Source organism: Phascolarctos cinereus, unplaced genomic scaffold (genome assembly GCF_003287225.1).
Source record: "Phascolarctos cinereus isolate Bilbo 61053 unplaced genomic scaffold, phaCin_HiC Scaffold_4;HRSCAF=312, whole genome shotgun sequence".
Lineage (NCBI taxonomy): Eukaryota > Metazoa > Chordata > Mammalia > Diprotodontia > Phascolarctidae > Phascolarctos > Phascolarctos cinereus.
The window spans coordinates 674,863,944-674,885,015 of NW_027555847.1; the positions used below are offsets into that span (position 1 = coordinate 674,863,944).

At 46.6% G+C, this 21,072-nt stretch overlaps 1 protein-coding gene across 2 annotated transcripts in view; it reads right to left on the reverse strand.

Moving 5' to 3' along the window:
* Window positions 1–21,072, reverse strand: part of TMPRSS9 (transmembrane serine protease 9) — a 105,125-nt gene that overhangs the window by 4,840 nt on the left and 79,213 nt on the right. For both annotated transcript variants that reach the window (XM_021008871.2, XM_021008869.2), the window contains exons 12-16: window positions 19,011–19,182; window positions 16,534–16,805; window positions 15,818–15,954; window positions 10,705–11,326; window positions 6,386–6,557 (exon numbers count right to left, since the gene is read on the reverse strand). In XM_021008871.2, the coding sequence (XP_020864530.1) occupies window positions 6,386–6,557; window positions 10,705–11,326; window positions 15,818–15,954; window positions 16,534–16,805; window positions 19,011–19,182 (1,375 nt within the window). The remainder of the gene's footprint in view (window positions 1–6,385; window positions 6,558–10,704; window positions 11,327–15,817; window positions 15,955–16,533; window positions 16,806–19,010; window positions 19,183–21,072) is intronic.

Genomic DNA, 21,072 nt, shown 5'->3' on the forward strand with positions numbered 1-21,072 from the left:
CTTCAAGGTGGGTGAGAGAGGAGAGTTAGCAGAAACAAGGGGCTCAGAGCTAATCCTGTTTCTGTACCACTTCAAGGATGACCGAGCGTTGCATTATGGTCCTTTAATAGGGGATGGGACTTGCCCAGAGTCATGAAACTATCAAGAGGCAGAACCTTTGAATTCCCAAGCTAAGATGCTCTCTATTACATTCAAATTTGAGAGGCTGTGCAGTAAGAAGGAGCGAGAAGAGGGGCAGCTAGGTGGCACAGTGGATAGAGCACCGGCCCTGAAGTCAGGAGGACCTGAGTTCAAATCCAGCCTCAGACCAAACACTTGACACTTACTAGCTGTGTGACTGACCCTGGGCAAGTCACTTAACCCCAATTGCCTTTAAAAAAAAAAAAAAGAAGGACCGAGAAGCTTTGGAGTCACAGGACCTGGGTTCGCATTCTACCTCAAAAGTAATTTATTTCCCTGGCCTCTGTCTCTTCCTGTAAAATGAGGGGGTTGGTTTCTGGAGGCCCCTTTGGCTCTAGATTGATAATTCTGAGCTCTCTTAGTCCTCTAAATCAATGATTCTGTGATCCTAAGGAAATATACAACAGCTTCTGGGCTGAGACGGTAAATGATGAGCTTTGGTGAAAACACTTTTCCTTTAGATTTTAACGTAATATTCTTTTTTTTTTTTTTAGACAATTGGGGTTAAGTGATTTGCTCAGGGTACACAGCTAGTGTCAAGTGTTTGGTTTGAGGCTGGATTTGAACTCAGGTCCTCCTGACTTCAGGGCTGGTGCTCTATCCACTGCGCCACCTAGCTGCCCCTTAACATAATATTCTTTTGGGAAATTGTAGGGAGTCATTGAAATGTTTCGGTTTCAGGGTGACTTTTCACCCTCACCTGTTCTTTTAAAAGTTATTATTGTTACTAGTAGCTAATGTTTACGTCAGTTTTAAGATATGCAAAGCCCTCTATAGGTGTGATTTCATTGGCTCCTCAGAACAGCCTCTGGAACTCAGTGCTCACATTTTCCAGATGAGGAAATGGGCTAAGAGTTTTGGTGATTTGCTCAGGTAAACTAGTAAGTGCCTGAGACAATGTTCAAACTCAGGTCTTCTGGATTCCAAAACCAGCATTCCATCCACTCGTCACTGAGCCAGCTCTCAGAAAGCGGACAATGAAGATGACTGATGAAGAGAGAGAAATGTGTTTCAGCTCGTCAATGGCCAGCCCGGAAACTATGGAGCGTCTTGTTGGCATCCTCGGGAGCAGCAGGGGGAGCCAGAGATAAGGGAATTTCCATGTCAGGAAATGGGAGAGACAAGGGGAAAGAGTATATTGTAGCTGCATTTGGAGTCAGACCAGGGTTTGAGCCTTCAAAGGCTGTGTCACCTTGGACAAGTCATTTCCCTGTCTGTAAAATATAAAGTCCTTTCCACCTCTTCTCTCTTTTTCTTTTTAAATTTCATTTATTTTGCTTTTTAAAAAAAATTTAAGTATTAATTTTCTTTTGCTCCCCCCCAATGGAAAAACAAAAACCTTTTAACAAATAACAAAGCATAGTCAAGCAAAACACATTTCCACATTTGCCAGGTCCAAAAATATATATCTCATTCTGCACCCTCAGTCCACCACCTCTCTCTCAAAAGGTGTTTAACTTGCTTCATCATTGGGCTTCTGGAATCATGGTTGCTCACTGCAGCGAGGGCAGGGACTGTCTCCTGCCTCTTTTTGTATCCCCGGTGCCTAGCACAGTGCCTGGCACAGAGTAGGTGCTTAATAAATGTTTATTGAATTCATTTGAAGTTCTTAAGCCGAAGACCAGTTTCCCCAGGGAACCTTTTCGTAAATCCAGAATGACCTGATCTTGGAGGACACTTTTAGAGTGTCCAAGATACCAATTTAGAAAGATGCTATTTCCTCTCCTTCATCCATTTCTTTGTAACGTTTTGATTTTGGACATGACTACATTTAAGTCCAGTTACTCTGGCCTACAACATGGAAGGAAGACTCTCTCGGGGAGGGCAGTCAGGGAAAGGCTTCTTTGAGAAGAGCCTCCTGATACAATAATACATTTATTGAATGCCTACTGTATGCAAGGCCATATACTGGTTGTTAGGGGAGATACAAAGATAAATAAGACGTTGTCCCTGCCCTCAAAGAACTTTCTATCTAATAAAGGTATACAACACGAAGCAAAAAGGCAGCTAGGTGGCGCCATAGTGCATAGAGTGCTGGGCCTGGAGTCATGAAGACTCATCTTCCTGAGTTCAAATGTGGCCTCAGACACTTCCTAGCTGAGTGGCCCTGGGCAAGTCATTTCACCCTGTTTGCCTCAGTTTCCTCATCTGTAAAATGAACTGTAGAAGGAAATGGCATGCCACTCAAGTATCTTTGCCAAGAAAATCCCAAATGGAGCCATGAAGAATTGGACACAACTGAATGACAACACTAAGAAATAAAGTGAGGAGGGAGGGAGAGAATTTGGAATTCAGTTTTAAAAATGAATGTTGAAAGTAGTTTTTACATGTAATTGGGGAAAAGAAAATAATAAATTAAAAAAAGAAAAAACTATGATACAAAACGAACCAGTGTAAAGACCTAATAAAAGAGCCAATGCAGAGCAAGTGAGCAAACTGTGGACTTGAAATGGAAGCTCCCGGATTTGAATCCTGCCTCTGACTAGGACTGGATGACTATGGGCAAGTCATGTCCCCTCTGAGCCTCAGTTTCCCCATCTGTAAAACAGGCGGCACATATGTGAAAAGGCCATGAGGAAAGGTGATGATGGGTTTAAGATTAGACAGAAGCGTCTCCTCCTTAGACTTACAATGCTTCCCTGAAAGATGTCAGATCTTGACATTACTATGTTTATGGTGGGTTTTAAAGAGAGAAATGGGGTTCCATGAGGACATCCAATACTCTACCACTTTCACTATTCAGGGTCTATTTTAAAAATAGGCAGCACTCGGAGTGTGGTCCCTTGAGTGTGAGTACAAGTTACGAGGGTGGAGTTGAGTCAAGCCACGGTGTTGATCATTAAAGGGAATGTCAATGAAAGCCCGTGTTCAACAGCGACCATTTGGTGGTTACTAAGCTGCTCTTTCTGCTCCTGGCCCTTTCAGGACCCCCTCTTCTGTGATAGTGAGTAGGGCTTAGTCTTTGTATGGCGCTTGTATCACCAGTACCTGGCCTAGTGCCTGGCACATGGGAAGCCCTTAATAACTTGCTGACTGATTGATACACGCTGTGAGTACTTTGTGCAAAATACACAAACACAGATTTGGAGTCCTGTATTTGGAGGGGTCATTGGCACTCTCATCTTTTGATAGCAAGTATCCTTTAATTAAGAAAGGTGGAAACTTTTCTTTAAAAAATATTCTTTGGTACATGGGATGGCTCTCTAGGAAGGAAGTGGCGACAGAATAGAGGGAAAAATTTCAGCAACAGAAATAAAAGATACCAATGCAAATTTATTTAAAGAAAAAGTGGGATCAGGGTCATGTCTGAAAAGAAGCTGGTAAAGTGTTTTACTAGTGTTGTGTGATGGGGGTTGGAATGAGTCCATTCTGTGGAATATGCTTGGGGATGGGCCTTTGGGGCCATCCCATGGAGCACGTGTGATGCTGAACCTATGCCTTGGTTACCTCCAGCAACCTATGTGACTTTGCCTCTTCTGCAATCAGGGGCTTCTGGCCCAGCTCCAAATGGACTGTGTCCTGACGCCATTGTGATATGGGGCCTGTGGCAAAGAGGATTGGCTAACGAACAGCCTTTAAAAGTGAGAGACAATTTTTCCCCCCTCCGCCTTCCTTCTTCTGAGTCTGTGGCTTGGTACCCTAATAACTCTCCTTTGGACTTGCCATGGAAGAGGGACTTTCTTCTTCCCCTCCCTCCCTACCACTGTGACAGCTGTTTGCCCATGGCAGTGAGACTGTGTTTGTCTTGTTAGTCTGATATTGTCACTCAAGCCTCTCTGGGTAGAGGAGTGGAGAGGGACATACTGGGAAATGAAGGTGATGTAGAAACAAAAAAAGCAAGAAAAGAAACCCAAATCAGTTGAATTGTAGGTGCTCTCTTTCATCCATTTCGATGTTGGGTTGAATTTCTGGAGTTTGTGTGAAGGGAAGTTTTTCAAAGACTTCAGGCTCCTCAGCTTTTCCTTCTTCAACACCAAGGAGCTCCCCCATTTTAGCTCTTATCCCATCTAATCCGAGCTTAGGGAGGAAGTTGTTTTGTGTAGCTGCCCTGAACAGGTCTTGCAGTATGTTGTTGTGAGACTCGGAGTTGAGAGCCCCGCTGAAGCTCTTGCCCATAACTATGAAGACGTGGTTCCATTTTGTTATGGTAGCCTTGGCGCGTGATGAAAGCATTCACAGCCCATTTCACGTGCCTTTGGGACTTGCTTGGGTTAGCTGGCAGCGCTATCTGCACTGAAGCCTTTCTAGGCTGGGGTATCGGCGTATCTGATTTGCTTTGGCGCCTCTTGCCTTTTGATGGCACCAGAAAGGAACATGAAGGAGCGCCATTTGCTTGGCTGTTCTGATCATCACAATTTTGGAGAAGGGATACCCCGAAACCCTAGGCCACTCCCTTGTTTCTTTGACTCTTAAGACCAGCTGCATCACACTGACCAAGGTGCTAACTCATAGCTTCCTACTTCAAACCAATCAATCAATCAATATTTATTGAGCATCTACTTTGTGCCAGGCACTGTGCTAAGCACTACTCTGACTTTAGCAAACAGAGATGGAAATTGGGAGAGGGTGACTTAGGCACAGAGAATAACAAGCTGTGGAAGATTGAAGGACACGTACAGAACAGAGATTAGTCCAATTTGGCTGGAAAGTAGAATAAGTGAGATAAGGCTGGAAAGGTGCCTTCTTCCACCAAGACTCTTCCTGATGACAGTATGCTGCTAATACTGTTGCTACAGGAAAGTGCCTTCTGGCAGTTCTTTGGTTTCCCCAGTTTCCTTCAAGACTTAACAGGAAGAAAAATGGGATTTGTCTGAAGCAATTGGTTTAGAGGTAAAGGGAACTCATTAACCTATTTATATTTGAAAAAGAAACGCCCAGGAGGTGGAAGCAAGGCCAAATCACAGAGAATGAATATATTAGCTTGGCATGAAATCCTATAAAAATGGTGTCAGGAGCAGTAATGCTCAGAGTGAGCTGAGACTCGCCAGAGAAGCTGAGAAGAACAAAAGGGTTTGTGGGCTTGTTTTCTGGTTGTTCTGTTTTTAAGATATATTAGGAGACAGAGTAGGATCCAAGAAGGGATAAGACCTTTGGCCTTGGGTGGATAGGCTAATGAGAACTGACAACAGAGAGGGCCGACCTGCTCATTTCTTTATTTTGCTTCCGTCTTCTCTGACAAGAAGAAGGACCTTTGTCCCAGGAAGGACAGAACAAAGATGGCTAACAGGACAAGTGCCATAGCATGCCTTCGATTAGTGAGGGAGATAGGAATAGAGCACTTGGTGGCTCTTGATGAATTCAAGTCACCAGGACTAGAAAGAATGGCATGCTTGGGTATGGAAAGAGCTGGGCCATTGTCGGCAGCCTGGGAAAGATCATGGAGACTGGGGGAAGTACCACGAGTCTGGAGAACGGCATGTTGGAACCTGGAAGAGAATGAAATCTGCAAACTCTTGGCTATGAGTTTGGCATTGATTCTTGGTAATTCTAGAAATGCTCCTTAGAGAGATGGTTGTCCAACATCTAGAAGGGCTTCATCAAGCATAGGTCATGCCAGGCTAAACTCATTGCCTTATTTTGGGGGGAAGATACATAGAAACAGAGATTTAGAGCTGCAAGGGACCTTTGAGGTCATTGACTCCAACCTCTTCATTTTGTAGATAAAGAACTGAGGCCCAGAGTGTGTCTTGTGTCTGATTTATCTTGGTATTCCTATAAATGTTTATTGAATTGAATCAAAGGGGGAAATAGGCACTGGAGGTGAGCCAGACCCAGGAGGTGATGGGGGAAGGTGTAGACCCACCAGACAGGTGGAGGAGAGAGGGAGGAGAGAGATTCCCCCAGAGTCAGCCTAGGGAGCTGGTAAGGAGATAGATACCTCAGGACTTTCCCAGGGTCTCCTCACTTCCCTCTCCCATGATGGAACTGTTGCCATTAGGATACTGGCTTATTTCTATGCCTGTCCATGGAGCCCCTGACCTCCAAAGGGGGTCAGGATGTTGCTGCTGGACCAGAGGTGCTAGATTCTACCAGAGAGGGAAAGGGAATGGCCTCTAAGGAAGATGGGAAACTGTGAGCTGTGGACTCACCCTGCAACCCTGGTAGATCATTTAGCCTTACCCACTCAGATGAGGAAATTGGGTTCTGCCCCCTCCTTCCATTCTCCCTCCCCATAACTGCTCTCAGTCACATCAAATGGACTTACACGTCAAAGCAGTGCGCTGCGGTGAGCAGCCACCTGTCCGCAATCAGCACTGCCCCGCACTTGTGCTCCTTCCTCCTCAGCCACAGACTGACCTGCCAGGGCCATTCCCCACGGCTGGCAGCGCTGCCGCCCACAATCTTGGTCAGGGTGCCCACCGGAGAGACACCGCAGTCTGGAGAGAGGGGAGAGGGCAGAGACGGAATGCACGGCGACCCTGGCAGCCAGCTGGCCTCCTAGCCCTCCCACCCCCTCCCCACACCATGGGGAAGCAGAGAAAAGAGCCGAGCTTCCACAGAGAGAGTAATTTTAGGCTGCCATCGGGAAGAAGGGTCACTCTGGTTCTATGTAGCCGCGGGGGAGAGCGCTTACACCAGTGGGTGGTTGAAAGTCACTGGAAGGCTAAATTTGGCTTCACAGAAGGGAGAGCTTCTGTTGACATGATCAGTTCTGTTGATAGTTTTCCTAATATTGAACCAGCCCTGCATTCCTGGTATAAATCCTACCTGGTCATAGTGTATTATTCTTGTGATAAGTTGCTGTAATCTATCTGCTAATATTTTATTTAAATTTTTTTGCATCTATATTCATTAGGGAAATTGGTCTATAATTTTCTTTCTCTCTTTTGACTTTTCCCGATTTAGGTATCAGCACCACATTTGTATCATAAAAGGAATTTGCTAAGACTCTTTCTTCACCTATTTTCCCAAATAGTCTATATAGCATTAGAATTAATTGTTCTTTGAATGTTTGATAGAATTCACTTGTAAATCCATCTGGCCCGGGGGGATTTTTTCCTAGGGAGTTCATTGATGGCTTGTTCAATTTGTTTTTCTGAGATGAGGTTTTTAAAATATTCCTCTTCTGTTAATCTGAGCAATTTATATTTTTGTAAATATTCATCCATTTCACTAAGATTGTCAAATTTATTGGCATACAGTTGGGCAAAATAGTTCCTAATTATTGTTTTAATTTCCTCTTGGTGTCACCCTTTTTATTTTTGATACTGGTAATTTGGTTTTCTTCTTTCTTTTTTTTAAAATTAAATTAACCAAAGGTTTATTTTATTGGTTTTTTCATAAAACCAGGTCTTAGGTTTTTTTTTTTATTAGCTCAATAGTTTTCTTAATTTCAATTTTATTAATCTCTAGAAAGGAGAGCTTCTGAATGGGCCTCTCTTAAAGTAGAATGGGCAGCTGCCTGAGGACACAGCGATTGCCCCTGTCATTGGCAGAACAGTCTTAAGTTAGGAATATTCATAGAATCACCCGTTATCAGATCTGGAAGGAACCTCAGAGAACATCTTTTTGGTAGTGAGGTGGTATAAGGTGATAAAGCCTCAGACTTAGAGTCAGGGAGACCTAAGTACAGATCCTGCCTCACACACTTACTAGCTATGTGACCATGGGCAAGTCACTTAAATGTCTCAGTTTCCTCATTTGTAAAATGGGGATTACAAAAAAGCACCTACATCCCAGAATGGTTGTGGAGATCAGATGAGATGTTTATAAAGTACTTTATAAAACTTTTTAGTATCTTTTAGTGGAAAGCACACTGAACTTGGAAACAGGAGGCGGGGAAAGAGTGCTAGATTTGGAGCCAAGTGACCAGGATTCAGATCCCAGCTTGGCCATTTGCTACTTTATGTGATCTTGGACATCAACTAATTTCTCTGAATCTCAGTTTCCTAACCTATAAAAGGAGGGCAGAGAACAAGATGACCTTTAAGGTCAGGCCCCTTCCTGCTAGAAATCTATGATCCTATGACCTGGCTCTGAAAGTTACTGTTGGGGTGACCCTGGCGCTAGCAGTTTCACTGGGTGGTTTAGGGGAAAGTGTCTTGTTAATAATGATGATAGTAATGTACCCTTCTTTCAGAGTGAGGAAACTGGAGTCCAGTGAGGTTCAATCATGGACTGGACTAGATGACCCAGTAAGGCCCCTTTCCATTCCAGAATTCTATGAAATGAACAAGACTTTAGCTTGGGACTATAAAGTTCGACTCAGGACCCATCCACTAGCACTGATCATGGCTGATCTCTGCTGGCCATTAGCCAGCTGCCTGAGCTTGGCCGGGCCCTCTGAGGGTTCCCTAAATGGACCTATTCATTTTTGTGCTGATATTCCATTTCTCCACTTGGCTTGTGGAAGGAATGCAAAGTCAGCTGGGAATGATTGACTCTGGACAAGGTGGAGGGCAACCAGGGAAGGGCAGCCAGGAAACAGAGAGGATTGTGAGCCATCCAGTAGGAAGTTCGGTGGAAGGAACTGGGGATGTTTTGCTTGGAGGAGAGAAGATTTAGGGCAGACATTATCAATGTATGTAAATGCTTTTCAAGCCTCCAGTCACTACATAAATGTCAGTTGTGAGAACATTGATTACTCTAGAACCTATTGGGCTCTCATATGTGGAAAAAGGATTAGGTTTATTCTGCTACTGGAAGCATTGTGGGGAATGTGTGGAGAGGCAGATTTAGTCTCAATGCAAAGGAAAGCTGCCTGACCGCTGGAGCTTCCCAGAATGGGCTGCCTGCAGAGGTAGTGAGTTTCTCACCACTGGTGGTCTTTGAGGGGAGGGTGGACGACCATTTGTCAGGGACATTACAGAAGGGATTCCTGCTTGGGTGGACTAGCAATCCTAGAATCATATCATTTCAGAGTTGGATCTAGTCCAAAATGCCCAAAAGACTTGTCTCCCCTACAAAATACCCAGCAAGTGGCCATCTGGCTCCTGCTTGAAGAAGTGCTGAGGAGGGGGAGCTCATTACCTCCCAAGGCAGCCCATTCCACTCTGGGAAGCCCATTCCACCTCTAGTTAGCAGGAAGTTTTCCCTTATGTCCCAGCCAAACGTGACTGCCACATCCACCCACGGCTCCTGGTTCCACCCATGTGGTCAAACCAAACAGACCTAATTCCTCTTGGACGTATCAACCCTTGAGATGCTTCGAGACAGCTGTCATCTTGCTTCCGAGTCTTCTCCAGGCTAACATCCCCTGTTCTTTCAGCTAATCATCCTGTGGCCTGGGCTCAAGACCCTTCACTGTTCTAGGATCAGGGATCTGGAGCTGGAAGGCGGAGGGAAGGGTCCAGGAACAAGCACTTATAGAGCACCTACTGTGTGCCAAGCACTGCACTAAGCCCTTTACAAATATCTCATTTCATCCTCACAACAACCTTGCGAAGGTAGATAGAAGAACCTTAAAAGTCACCTTGTCCAATTTCCTCATTTGACAGTTGAGGAAACTGAGGCCCAAGGAAGTCAAGTGACTTGCCCAAGAGTATGCAGGGAGGAGTCAGAGGTGGGATCTGAATCCACTTTTTAAAATTAAAAAAACCTTTTTTTTTTAGTTAGGTAATGGGGTTAAGTGACTTGCCCAGGGTCACACAGCTAGTTAGTGTTACGTCTGAAGTCACATTTGACCTCAGGTCCTCCTGAATCCAGAGCCAGTGCTCTATCCACTGCACCACATAGCTGCCCCTGAATCCACTTTTTTTGGGGCTTTATCATCCTGGCTGTCCTCTTCTGGAGGTGATCCATCTTATCTAAACATCGTACTCTACTTCGGTCTGACCAGGGCAGAGTAAAGTTGGACTCCCACTTCCTTATTCTGGAAGATAAACCTCCCAGTGTGGGCCAAGATCTCACTGGCTTTCTGGGTTGCCGGGTCCCATGGCTGCGTCCTACTGAGCTTTGTTGTTCAGTTCTTTCCGACTCTTCCTGACCCCATTTGGATTTTCTTGGCAGAGATACTGGAGTGGTTTGCCATTTCTTGTCCAGCTCAATTTACAGACGAGGAAGCTGAGGCAAACGGGGTGAAGTGACTTGCCCAGGGTCACACAGCTAGTAAGTGTTATGTGTCTGAGGCTGGATTGGAACTCAGGTCCTCCTGACTCCAGGGCTGGAGCTCTATCCACCACGCCACCTAGCTTCCCTGTTCGCTCACTTTTTCAGTGGATGAATGAAGGCAGGCAGCCTGCCTGTTGTCAAGGAAAGCACACTGGCCGAGAGCGCTTGGAATTAAAGTTAAGCTCTGCTCTGTACTGCCTGTGTGACCCTGGGCCAGTAACTGAGCTTCTCTGGGCCTCAGTTTCTCCTCTGTAAAAGGAGGGAGCCGGATCAGATGACCTCTAAGGGCTCTTCCAGCTCCAAATCTGTGTCCCTAAGCACTGAGTCTCATGGATGATTTGTGAGCGCAGAATACAAGTGAACCTCCCTTGTTAGGGTGTGGTCTCTAACTGGTGTGGTTCAGCACGGGCTGAGAATGGTAATGGTCAAGAAGCCCAAGCCGCCCAAACTGACTTTTCTGAATTATTACTGTACCTGGAAGCTGAATGGGTGTGGCCAGTTGGTGGATTTGTAGTGGAGGGGGCGGCTTACTACTGGTGGTCCTGATTGCTGTGATGACCGCACTGGTAGGCCTCCTGGTCGTAGTTTCGTCGGCAGGCCGAGGGGTAGTTTTGCTTGTCGTGGGTCTGCTAGCAGTCTCACTGGTAGGCTGGCTGGTAGGGGTGCTAGTGGTCTTGAGGGTGACTGTGCTGGTGGTCTTGAGGGTGGCTGTGCTGGTGGTCTTGAGGGTGGCTGTGCTGGTAGTCTTGAGGGTGGCTGGGCTGGTGGTCTTGAGGGTGGCGGGGCTGGTGGTCTTGAGGGTGGCTGGGCTGGTTGGTTTGGGGGTCAGTTTGCCGGGGGTCACACGTGTGGTGGTCAGGCTTGAGATTGCTCCTAGGGGGTGACTGGTCGTGACAGGTGTTTTCTCAGGTGAGAAGGTGGAGCCAGTCTGCAGGCCAGGTGAGATGGTGTCCACAATCCAGTCTTTAAGCCTGGTCATCCGGGAGTACACTCCTGGCTTTTTAGCTTGAGCACATCCGATCCCCCAGCTCACAACCCCTGCCAGATAAAACACGCCGGGGGTCTCTTCGCAGGCCAGCGGCCCCCCAGAGTCACCCTAGGGAAGAAACATGGAAAGCTGAGGATCCCAAAGCACTATCCAGAGGGAGAAGCTAACCTGGCTGGGGGAGGGAATTGGTGAGGCATGGTCTGGGGGATTTCCCTGGCATCCCCAGTTGGTCCTCCTGTCCTTTTTGGTCTGTTTTAGAGAAAGCAGCTTGTTTTAATGGCACCTAAGTTTGAACTGATGGTCTGACCCTTACGTAGCTGTGTTGGACTGTGAGCCCCTTGAGGGCAGGGACTATTTCTGCCTTTCTTTGTGTCTCTAGCACTCAGCAGGATGTCTGGTACACAGTAGTCACTTAATAAGTGTTTGTTCAGTGGTCTGGACTGTATAACCTTGCATAGATCTCTTTACCTTTGTGAGCCCTAGTTTCCTCATGTATGACATGGAGATAATGCTTACTATACCCACTTCACGGAGCACTGTAGGGAAAGTACTTGGAAAAATAGTAGTGATGATGGGGGGCCTTCTCTCAGCTTGTCTATAATTCTGGAGGAGTGCTCAGTTAAACAGATCAAGAATAGGGTGCTTGGCCCAAACATTCATAGGAGCATGGGATTTAGAGCTGGGAGGGCCCTTAGAACACAGGATGTCAGAACTGGGAGGGCCCTTAGAACACAGGATGTCAGAACTGGGAGGGCCCTTAGGACACAGGATGTCAGGGCTGGGGGGGCTCTTAGGACACAAGATGTCAGAGTTGGGAGGGCCCTTAGGACACAGGATGTCAGGGCTGGGAGGGCCCTTAGGACTCAGGATTCAGGGCTGAGGGAGTCCTTAGGACACAGAGTGTCAGGGCTGGGAGGGCCCTTAGGACACAGGATGTCAGGGCTGGGGGGGCTCTTAGGACACAGAATGTCAGAGTTGGGAGGGCCCTTAGGACACAGGATGTCAGGGCTGGGAGGGCCCTTAGGACACAGGATTCAGGGCTGAGGGAGTCCTTAGGACACAGAGTGTCAGGGCTGGGAGGGCCCTTAGGACACAGAGTGTCAGGGCTGGGAGGGCCCTTAGGACACAGGATGTCAGAGTTGGGAGGGCCCTTAGGACACAGAGTGTCAGGGCTGGGAGGGCCTTTAGGACACAGGAAGTCAGGGCTGGGGGGGCTCTTAGGACACAGGATTCAGGGCTGAGGGAGTCCTTAGGACACGGAGTGTCAGGGCTGGGAGGTACTTCATAACAGAATGTTAACATAGTTCAACCCCTTCATTTGACAGATGAATAATCAAACCCAGAAAAGTAAGTGACTGTCCCAAGAGCATCCAGGTAGCAGCAGCAGAGCTGAGGTTCAAACCACTTTGCTGGTGTTGACAAGAGCACTAAGTCTGAGGAGTTTGCTCCCCGACTTGTGCAGTGACTTCTGTGTCCTTGAAAGGCATCAGACTCGATGCTCGGGTCTCAGCCCCACCACTTAGGACCCATAATATTTTTCACAAGTTAGTTGCTCTTTCTAGGCCATGGTTTCTCCAATGGTCAAATAAAAGAGTTGGATCAGATGGTGCAGCATAGTAGACTTGGAGTCCATAAGACCTAGGTTCAAATCCTGCCCCAGAAGCTTAATAGCTTTGAACGTGGGCAGGTCTTAAACCTCTCTGTGACTCAGTTTCCTCATCTGTAAAACAAGAGGAGAAGCTGGCCTCTAGAGATCCCTTCTGACTATGTCCTTGATCCTCTCTGGGACCATCTTTTCAAACTGCCTCCGGATGGAGAAGATGCCGCCTGTCCTCCTGGCGATTCCCTCCAGAGGAGCACAGTCCTTGCAGCCTTTTCTCTCAGATAGCTCTTTTTAAAGTAAGCTCACCTACGTGTAGCTATTGCTGCAGTTTGAAACAGTTATGCCCATCTCCTCTTTCTCACTTCTTTGTGGGGGAAGAAGAAGAGCATCTAGGGGAAGCTGAGGCTTCTTCCTTCTTTCCCTTTGCCCTTCAGGGATGCAGAGTCCATCCCCAGCTCATTTTGGCTGCTTTTCTCTGGACTCTCGCCCATTGCTTCATAGCCCCCTAAAGATATGGAGACCCAGCTGGTCTGTGACACCGCCAAGAGGGCCAGGCCCAAACCAGCTGACCTGAAAGCAGGCAAATGATGTTTGCTAAAAGGAGGAATTCCACCGGTCAAGATGGTGGAGGGTGCAGGAGTCAGGCAGAAAGAGTGGAGCCTTTGCTTTGTACAAAACCCATCCCTATTACTCAGTTTCCCTTAAATAGCAAAATCCCTCCTTTGCCTGTCCCCAAATGTTAAGTGAATCCGTGCAGGAAGATTCAATATAGACACAACTCTCCAGAAATGATCAAAGTCCTTCTTTTCCTTCAAGGATTAGTGCAAGTACTCTGTCCTCCATGAAGCCTTTGCTGATTTCACCTACCCGCGGTGGGAGGGTTCTCTCCCCTTCCTCAAATGTTCCTGGAACACCTTTTCTGGCCCTCTCTTTTGTCCTCCAGGACACTTTCTCCTGTGATACACCTCCCTGGGGAAATGTCTTATCTGTCTCCCCAACCCTCACCCCCACCCTCACCCCCATAAGCTCCTTCAGGCCAGAACTGTGTCATTTTATCATCTGTGTCTCGAGCATCAATCTCAGGGCTTTGCGTGGAGTAGATGTTCAGTAACTTTGTGTTACTGAACTAGTCTGTTCTGTACATTGTTACACTGACATAATTATTTTCTTACTTCCCGGATCATGCTGTCTCTAATCCTGTTAATACATCGATGATTCCACTGGCAATGGCCATGGTCCCTCCAGGCTTCAGTCACATGGTTTTCCTGCGTCAATGCAGACAAAAAATGCATCCCCCTGTGGCCGACTTGGTGACATCTCCTCTGAACTTAGCTTAGCTGGTCCTTAGATGAACACCCAGCTGTAGAGTCTGTTAGCCAGTGGGTCCTTTCTGGCCTTTCTAGCTTGGGAAAGTCTCCCAGGGCTTTTGCTGCGCTGACCCCTGAGCCTCTGAGAGCCAATGGCCAGCTCCCTAACATGGGAAGGCCCATGTGTGAGCCAGCATTTGAAAAACCAAGAGCTGAGTTCAGGTTCTGAAAATCAAGCTCTGAGTCTCAGTCACATAAACTCAAAGATTTTATTTGTTTAATATAAGGGGAGTTAGAATCAGATTGCTCTGAGCACTGCTCCTATTCTACGTGGATGTCAGGACATTTTGCAATTTCTGTGTCTGTATTCTCAAACTTCAATATCTATGTGTTACATTCTAAGACATTTTGCCTCATAAGTGTCCTGGTGTCCCATCAGTTCTAATGGACAGGGTTGCTCCGAGATGGAGTAGATGATGTCTCCTTTTAGCGCTCCTATTTTCCACCATGATGTTTCATGAATGAACGGGGATCCCAGCTACAGCTAACCCTAAGGGATCCTGAGATAGCCATATACAAGTGAGAAGGACTACCCTCCAGGCAGCAGGATCTGCCCTCTGAATGGCAAGCTTTGCTCGCCAGGCCAGAAAGAACCCTGCTAGTGTGAGTAGTGCAACGCTAGGTAGTCAGGCTGCACTGCGGCGCCTCTTCTCTCACTCACCAGGACTCTCCCTCTCTGTCTGGAAGAGGGGTTAGATTTGGAGTCAGACCTGGGGTTGAATCTTGACTCTGACAGTGACCGGGAGCAAGTCTCACTTTTCTCATCTGTAGAATGGGGATAATAACATTTGTGCTATCTACCATGCTGAGTTCTTGTGGAAAAAAAAGCATGTTGTAAACCCTAGAGTGTTTTACAAATGTGAGTTATTATTATTACTATTAGTATTCTAGACTAGTCCTGGGGGGTTCAGGTCTAGCTATAGAAGACCTGGAGGCCCCCTCAGTCCACCCTCATTCTTTTTTTTTTTAAGTAATATGTTTTTTTCTCCAATTACATGTAAGGCTTACCTTCGTTCTTATCCTTGGGCCTAGGCTAAAATCAGCCTGTTTTCTGGGATTAAAAAGAGCACGCGGACAATATTCCCTTAATTCAACCATTCAATTCAGCCCTTACTAAATACCTAGTATGTACAAGACCCTTGGGAAACAGATGAAAAATGACAGTCTCTGCCTTCAGGGAACTTAAACCTTAGTAGAGAAGTGAGTTACATGTACAAGTAAATGCAAATGAGAATGAAATAAATGCATAGAAAAGATCCAACAGAGGCCTGAGGAATTCAGACGGAGAGGGATCATGTCTAGCTGGAGCAGACTCATGGAAGCTGTCCTGGGGTGGGGGTGGCACCAGAATCTCTCCTTGAAGGAACGGAAAGGTCTCAATAACTAGAGATGTGCAAACTCAAATCCTACGATCCCATGGACGGAATTGGCTCCAAGCATGCACAAAGGCATAGAAGTGAGATAAAGCTTGGGAAACACCATTGAATGACCTCCATCTTGTCTTTGGATTGAACCCTTTCCTTCAGAGGCCCGTCCATTTCTCTGACTCCAGGACTGGGCCTTACCTTGTTCCACCACCAGATGGGATTCCTGCTAGTTAAGATGGCATCAGGACTTGCCCATGCTTACCTGACATGAATCTATTTTCCCCTCCAGAAAACCAGCACACATCATACGATCAGTGAGGGAGAAATTGTAGAAGATGCTACATGTCTTTTGATCGATAATACCCACAGAGGCCTTCTGCAAGATGTCGGGCTTAGTTGCTGCAAAAAAGAAAAACAAAAGGGATGTGTTGAAACTGGTGATCATGTTAATGAGTTAGACAAGTTACCCACAATTCCAGGTAAAGGACGTCCCGCTAAGCCTAAGAGGGAAAACTTGGAGGAAGACTGATGAGATTTTATTGAATCATAGCATTTCACCCTTAGAAGGGACCCCAGAGACCATTGTGCCCCATCCATTTTTTCATCCATCTCCATCCCATGATGTTACGGAAATGGGACTGGATTTGGAGTCAGAAGACAGAGGCTTGAACCCTGGCTCTGTTACTTACTTACTGCCTGTGTGACCCTGGAGAAGTCCCCTCCCCTCTCTGAGTCACCCAGAGTATAATGAGGGGGCTATAATAGAGGGTCCCTAAGGTTCCTTCTGGGTCTAAACACTACAAGCCTGTGATCCTTCACACCCATCCCTGTTGGAAGCACTGTCATACCCTTTTTTTGTTAGGACCCCCAAAGTCCCGAAGGGTGAAAATGGTGTAGAATTCACTGGTGTGATGCAGTGGGGAGGCCAGTAGGCAGGTAACAGGATGAGATGACCTCAGAGATCCTGGCAGAACTCACCGTTGCCTTCATAGGTGTTCCCCCATCCAGAAATCATGCACTTCCGGCCCACGGGGAACTTTTGGATGGCCAGTGGGAGGCAGACAGGCTGGATATAATTGTTGAAGAGGAGCGGGCTGGCCAGCTCCAGCAAGGCCACGTCAAAGTCTAGTATAACAGGGTTGTAGGAGGGGTGGAGCACCACGCTCTTGATGCTGACCTTTACAGCACTGCCATCTGCCCCCGTGAGGGACGTCGTCCCCAAATACGCTTTCACAAAGTCCATCTTTGTGCTGCAGAGACAGAAGCCCACATAGACATCCCCCAACCCACCATCATCACCAGGGGCTTGGGAAATGGTTAGACTCCCCACCTTGGAAGAAAGGGAGGGCATCCAGTAGCTTAGCCTACCAACTCCTGGGATAAGAAGCAGTAGGGTGGAAGAACCAGGAGGATCTTCTAGGAAGGCTGCCATTGAAAGACTCTCTTCACTGGTGAAGAGGATGATTATTCTGTGCAAATACCCAGCTTTGAATCCTGGCTTACAGTTGAATTCATTATAATGTGGGATAACCTCCTAGAGATACTTAAGGAACGTTTCCCATGTTTCAACCTCTGAATCTCTCCCCTCAAAGGCACCCTGCACTTTACCACTTCCCTGCCTTTGCTCACACCAAGCCCTATCCCTGGAGTGTTGTCTCCTTCCATCAAGAGCTAAATTGCTACCCACCTTTCAAAGCCTAACTCAATTGCTATCTCCTTCACAGAGCCTTCCTGGATCCTCTTGCCTCTTTCCCGTGGACCCCACCTCCCTTAGGCCCCAAGGGCTTTGGGAGAATTTCTTTGAAGTACTTGTCAGGGGCAGCTAGGTGGTGCAGTGGATAGAGCTCTGGCCTTGAAGTCAGGAGGAAATGAGTTCTAATCCAGTTTCAGATGCATGACATTTATTAGCTGTGTGACCCTGGGCAAGTCACTTAACTCCAATTTCCTCACCAAAACACTAAATAAATAAATGAAGTACTTGTCCTAACACAATATGCAGAAAGCGGGGCCGGGGGGGGGGGACGACAGGAAAATCACCAGCCAACTACTTAGAGTTTTAAAAAGACACATGCTGAAGACAGAAGCAAGCGCTGGTAGCAAGCAAGGATGAATATTATGGCATGGCATACAAGAGGGTCAGGAGTCCTAAATTCAACCTGATAGCATTTATTAAATGCCTGCTGTGTACCAGGGATTGGGGATGCTGCAAAGGACAAATGGAAGTCACCCCTGCTCTCAAGATGCTTACATTGTAAAGGCTCTCTCTCCAGTGGAGCTAACAGCCTAGATGAGAGACAGTCAAGATTCTCAACATCCCCAAATAGCCCCAAGCAGGCTAAAGTTCAGAACGAGCCAGGGCTGGCAAGAAAAGCCAGTCACACCCCAAGGGGTTTGGTTTGGTTTTTGAAGCCAAGACAGGGAAAAGAGGAGCTTCGCAGGAGGGATGGACAAGTGGTCAGAGTGGAGAGGATAATGATGAGGGGGCAAGGAGAGAAGGGGGTGTTGCACAGCGCTCTTTTTGGTTTTGTTTTCTGGGATGAGGAGAATGTTTGATAGACTAGGAAAGACAAGATAGAAAGTGCTCAGAGGGAGACGGTGGCCAAGGGAAGAAGGCGCCCAGTAAGACAGCAGCTGTCTCTGCCTTTGCTGAGCTCAGGTCCCTAAGATGAGAGGAGATACATGCAACCAGTCAGCCAATCAACATGTATTAAGCACCTACAACGTGCCAGGCACAGAGAGGCATTGTACCAAAAGAAACATCAGCTGTGGCTACTGAGTCCCTGTGACCTTTGGAAGATCTTGGAGAATGGGGGAGGGGCCGCCTGGTGGAAAAGGGCGGATGTCCTGATTTTCAAAAAAAGGGAAGAGGATGGAATTAGGCTTGTGAGCTGGAATTTGATTTCTAGTAGAATTCTCTTATGTATTATTGCTATTGGTTTTTGATTTAGTTTTTTTTTTAATTTATTGCTTAAGGTCTTTAAAAAAAAAAACCACCAGTCATTTTTAGGTATTTCCTCCGTTTTCCCCGGACCCAGTGAGTTCTCCATTATTACAAAGAAAAAGTTAAAGACATTTGGTAGCACGTATACTATTCCACATCCACAGACCCCCTACCTCTCTATTAGATGACCACTTGTCACATGTGTCCCAGTGGGATTCTTGTTAAGGTATGAGATGACCTCTGAGGGCCTTCCTACTCTTTGATTCTATAATTTTGTGATGTTTAAATTGTCTTTTTTCCCTTAGTGCCTACATAGAATAGGGCTCTGTACACAGTTGACATTTAATAAATGTTTGTTAGATGGATGGAAACATGAGATTGGGTTGGGGGCACACACCCTAACTGAATGTTAACCTGAATATAGGTGAAGCTATATTGATAGGAGATAACCATGGGGCCATGAGAGGAGCCAAATCCCTGCTGCATTTCCCAGGTGGGTGAGGCATGTTCTTACTGATTGAAGCAGTGGGCTGCTGACACCAGCCATCGCTCCCCCACCACCGTGGCTCCGCAGAAGTGCCGAGATCCCTCCTTCAGGCTGACCTGCCATGGAACCTCGCCCTGGGCAGCGTCAAATCCCCCGACGATTTTGCTAGGTTTGGGCATGGCCGGTCTCCCCCCACACTCTGCAGAGAAGCAAAGGAGAAAGTGCCCTACTTGTCCGAGACTTTTTCAAAAACCAGAGCCGAGGAAGATCAGCTCTTTCAGCCCATCCAGGTTGATTCCTGAATTTGAGATGGAGTGGACGTCTGTGTGGTGGAATAGAAGAACACAGTTCATAGAGGCCCAGGGCCTGGCAGAGGCCTGGGCCTAGCTTTGCCCAGCTGTGTGAATTTGGGGAAATCAATCAGTCCCTTTGAACCTGCCCGCACCCTGAAGGTAAAGTCGTTGGACCAGGTCATTTCTGAAGTCTCTTCTAATTTATATTTATAATCTCAGTGTAAGACATCAGTCTATCAACTGATCAATCACACTGGCCAGACAGGCCTTCATTTCCCTCCTGGCCCTATTCCTGCCTCCCAGCCTTCCAAGCCAGGCTTCTCATTCAGAAATTTCCCTCAGCACCCAGAGCCTCCTTGTCCTGGAATATCTAGACACCCCTGTGACCTTCTCAGTAGGGAACGTCTCTGTGTAAGGGCCACCTTCTCCTTGTGGTACGTGCCGGAGCCTCCATTTTATGGCGGAGCCCAGGCCCGCCTTCATTCCCTTCCCAGACCCATTCTTGGTTTGGAACTTTAAGGCTGTTCTCCCATTTTCAGCTGCCTTTCTGGAAGTTTTCTTCCCCCATTAGAATAGAAGCTTAGCATAGGGCTTGGCTTAAGTAAGCACTTAACAGGTCCTCCCTCCTTCCTCCCTCCCTCCCTTCTTTCCTTTCTCCCTTCCTCCCTCCTTCCCTTCTCCCTTCCTTCCTTCATTTCTTCCTTCCCTTTTAAGGTAATTTAAAAGATGCTATTATTAGAGCAGCTAGGTGGTGCCATATTGCACAGAGTGCTGGGCTTAGAGTCAAGAAGACTCCTCTTCCTGAGTTCAAATCTGGCTTCAGACACTTACTAGCTGTGTGACCCTGGGCAAGTCACTTAACTTCTGTCTGCCTCAGTCTCCTCAACTATAAAATGGGGATAATAATAGCACTTACCTCCCAGGGTTGTGATGATTAAATGAGATAATATTTGTAAGCACTTAGCATAGTGCCTGGTACACCATAGGCACTTAATAAATGCTTATTCCTTTCTCACCTAGACAAGCAAATAAGTGCTTATTTTCTTCTTGAACCACATCCACAAGAGGAGGTTTCACGTATTCTTTCTGTAATATTTATATATCTATATCTATATCTATATCTATATCTATATCTATATCTATATCTATATCTATATCTATATCTATATCTATATCTATATCTATATCTATATCTATATCTATATCTATATCTATATCTATATCTATATCTATATCTATATCTATATATTTTGGGGGCAAGGCAGTTGGGGTTAAGTGACTTGCCCAGGGTCACACAGCTACTAAGTGTTATGTGTCTGAGGCCAGATTTGAACTCAGGTCCTCCTGACTCCAGGGCCGGGGCTCTACCCACTGCACCCCCTTGCTACCTCGCTGCAATGTATTTTTGTGGGGCTTTTTTGTTGTTTATGAGAAGAAGTCTGGTACAGTAGAGAAAGCATGCAGGATTTGGAATCAGGAGACCTGAGTCAGAGATTGGACATTTACTAGCCTTGTGACCATGGGCAAAGCACTTCCTTTAGCCTCAGTTTCTCCAATTGCATAATGGAGCAAAGTATGAGGAACGTCCTATCTAAGGATGTGCTGAGAAGCAGATGGTGTAATGGAATGAATACTAGATTTGGTACCAGACGACCCAAGTTTGAATGCTGGTTCCTCTGCTTACTCCCTGTGTGACCTTGGGAAAGTCACTTTCCTTCCTCTGGGGCTCGCTTTTCTCATCTTTTAAAAAGAGGTTGGATTGAATGATCTCGAAGGTTACTTTTGGTTTAAATATT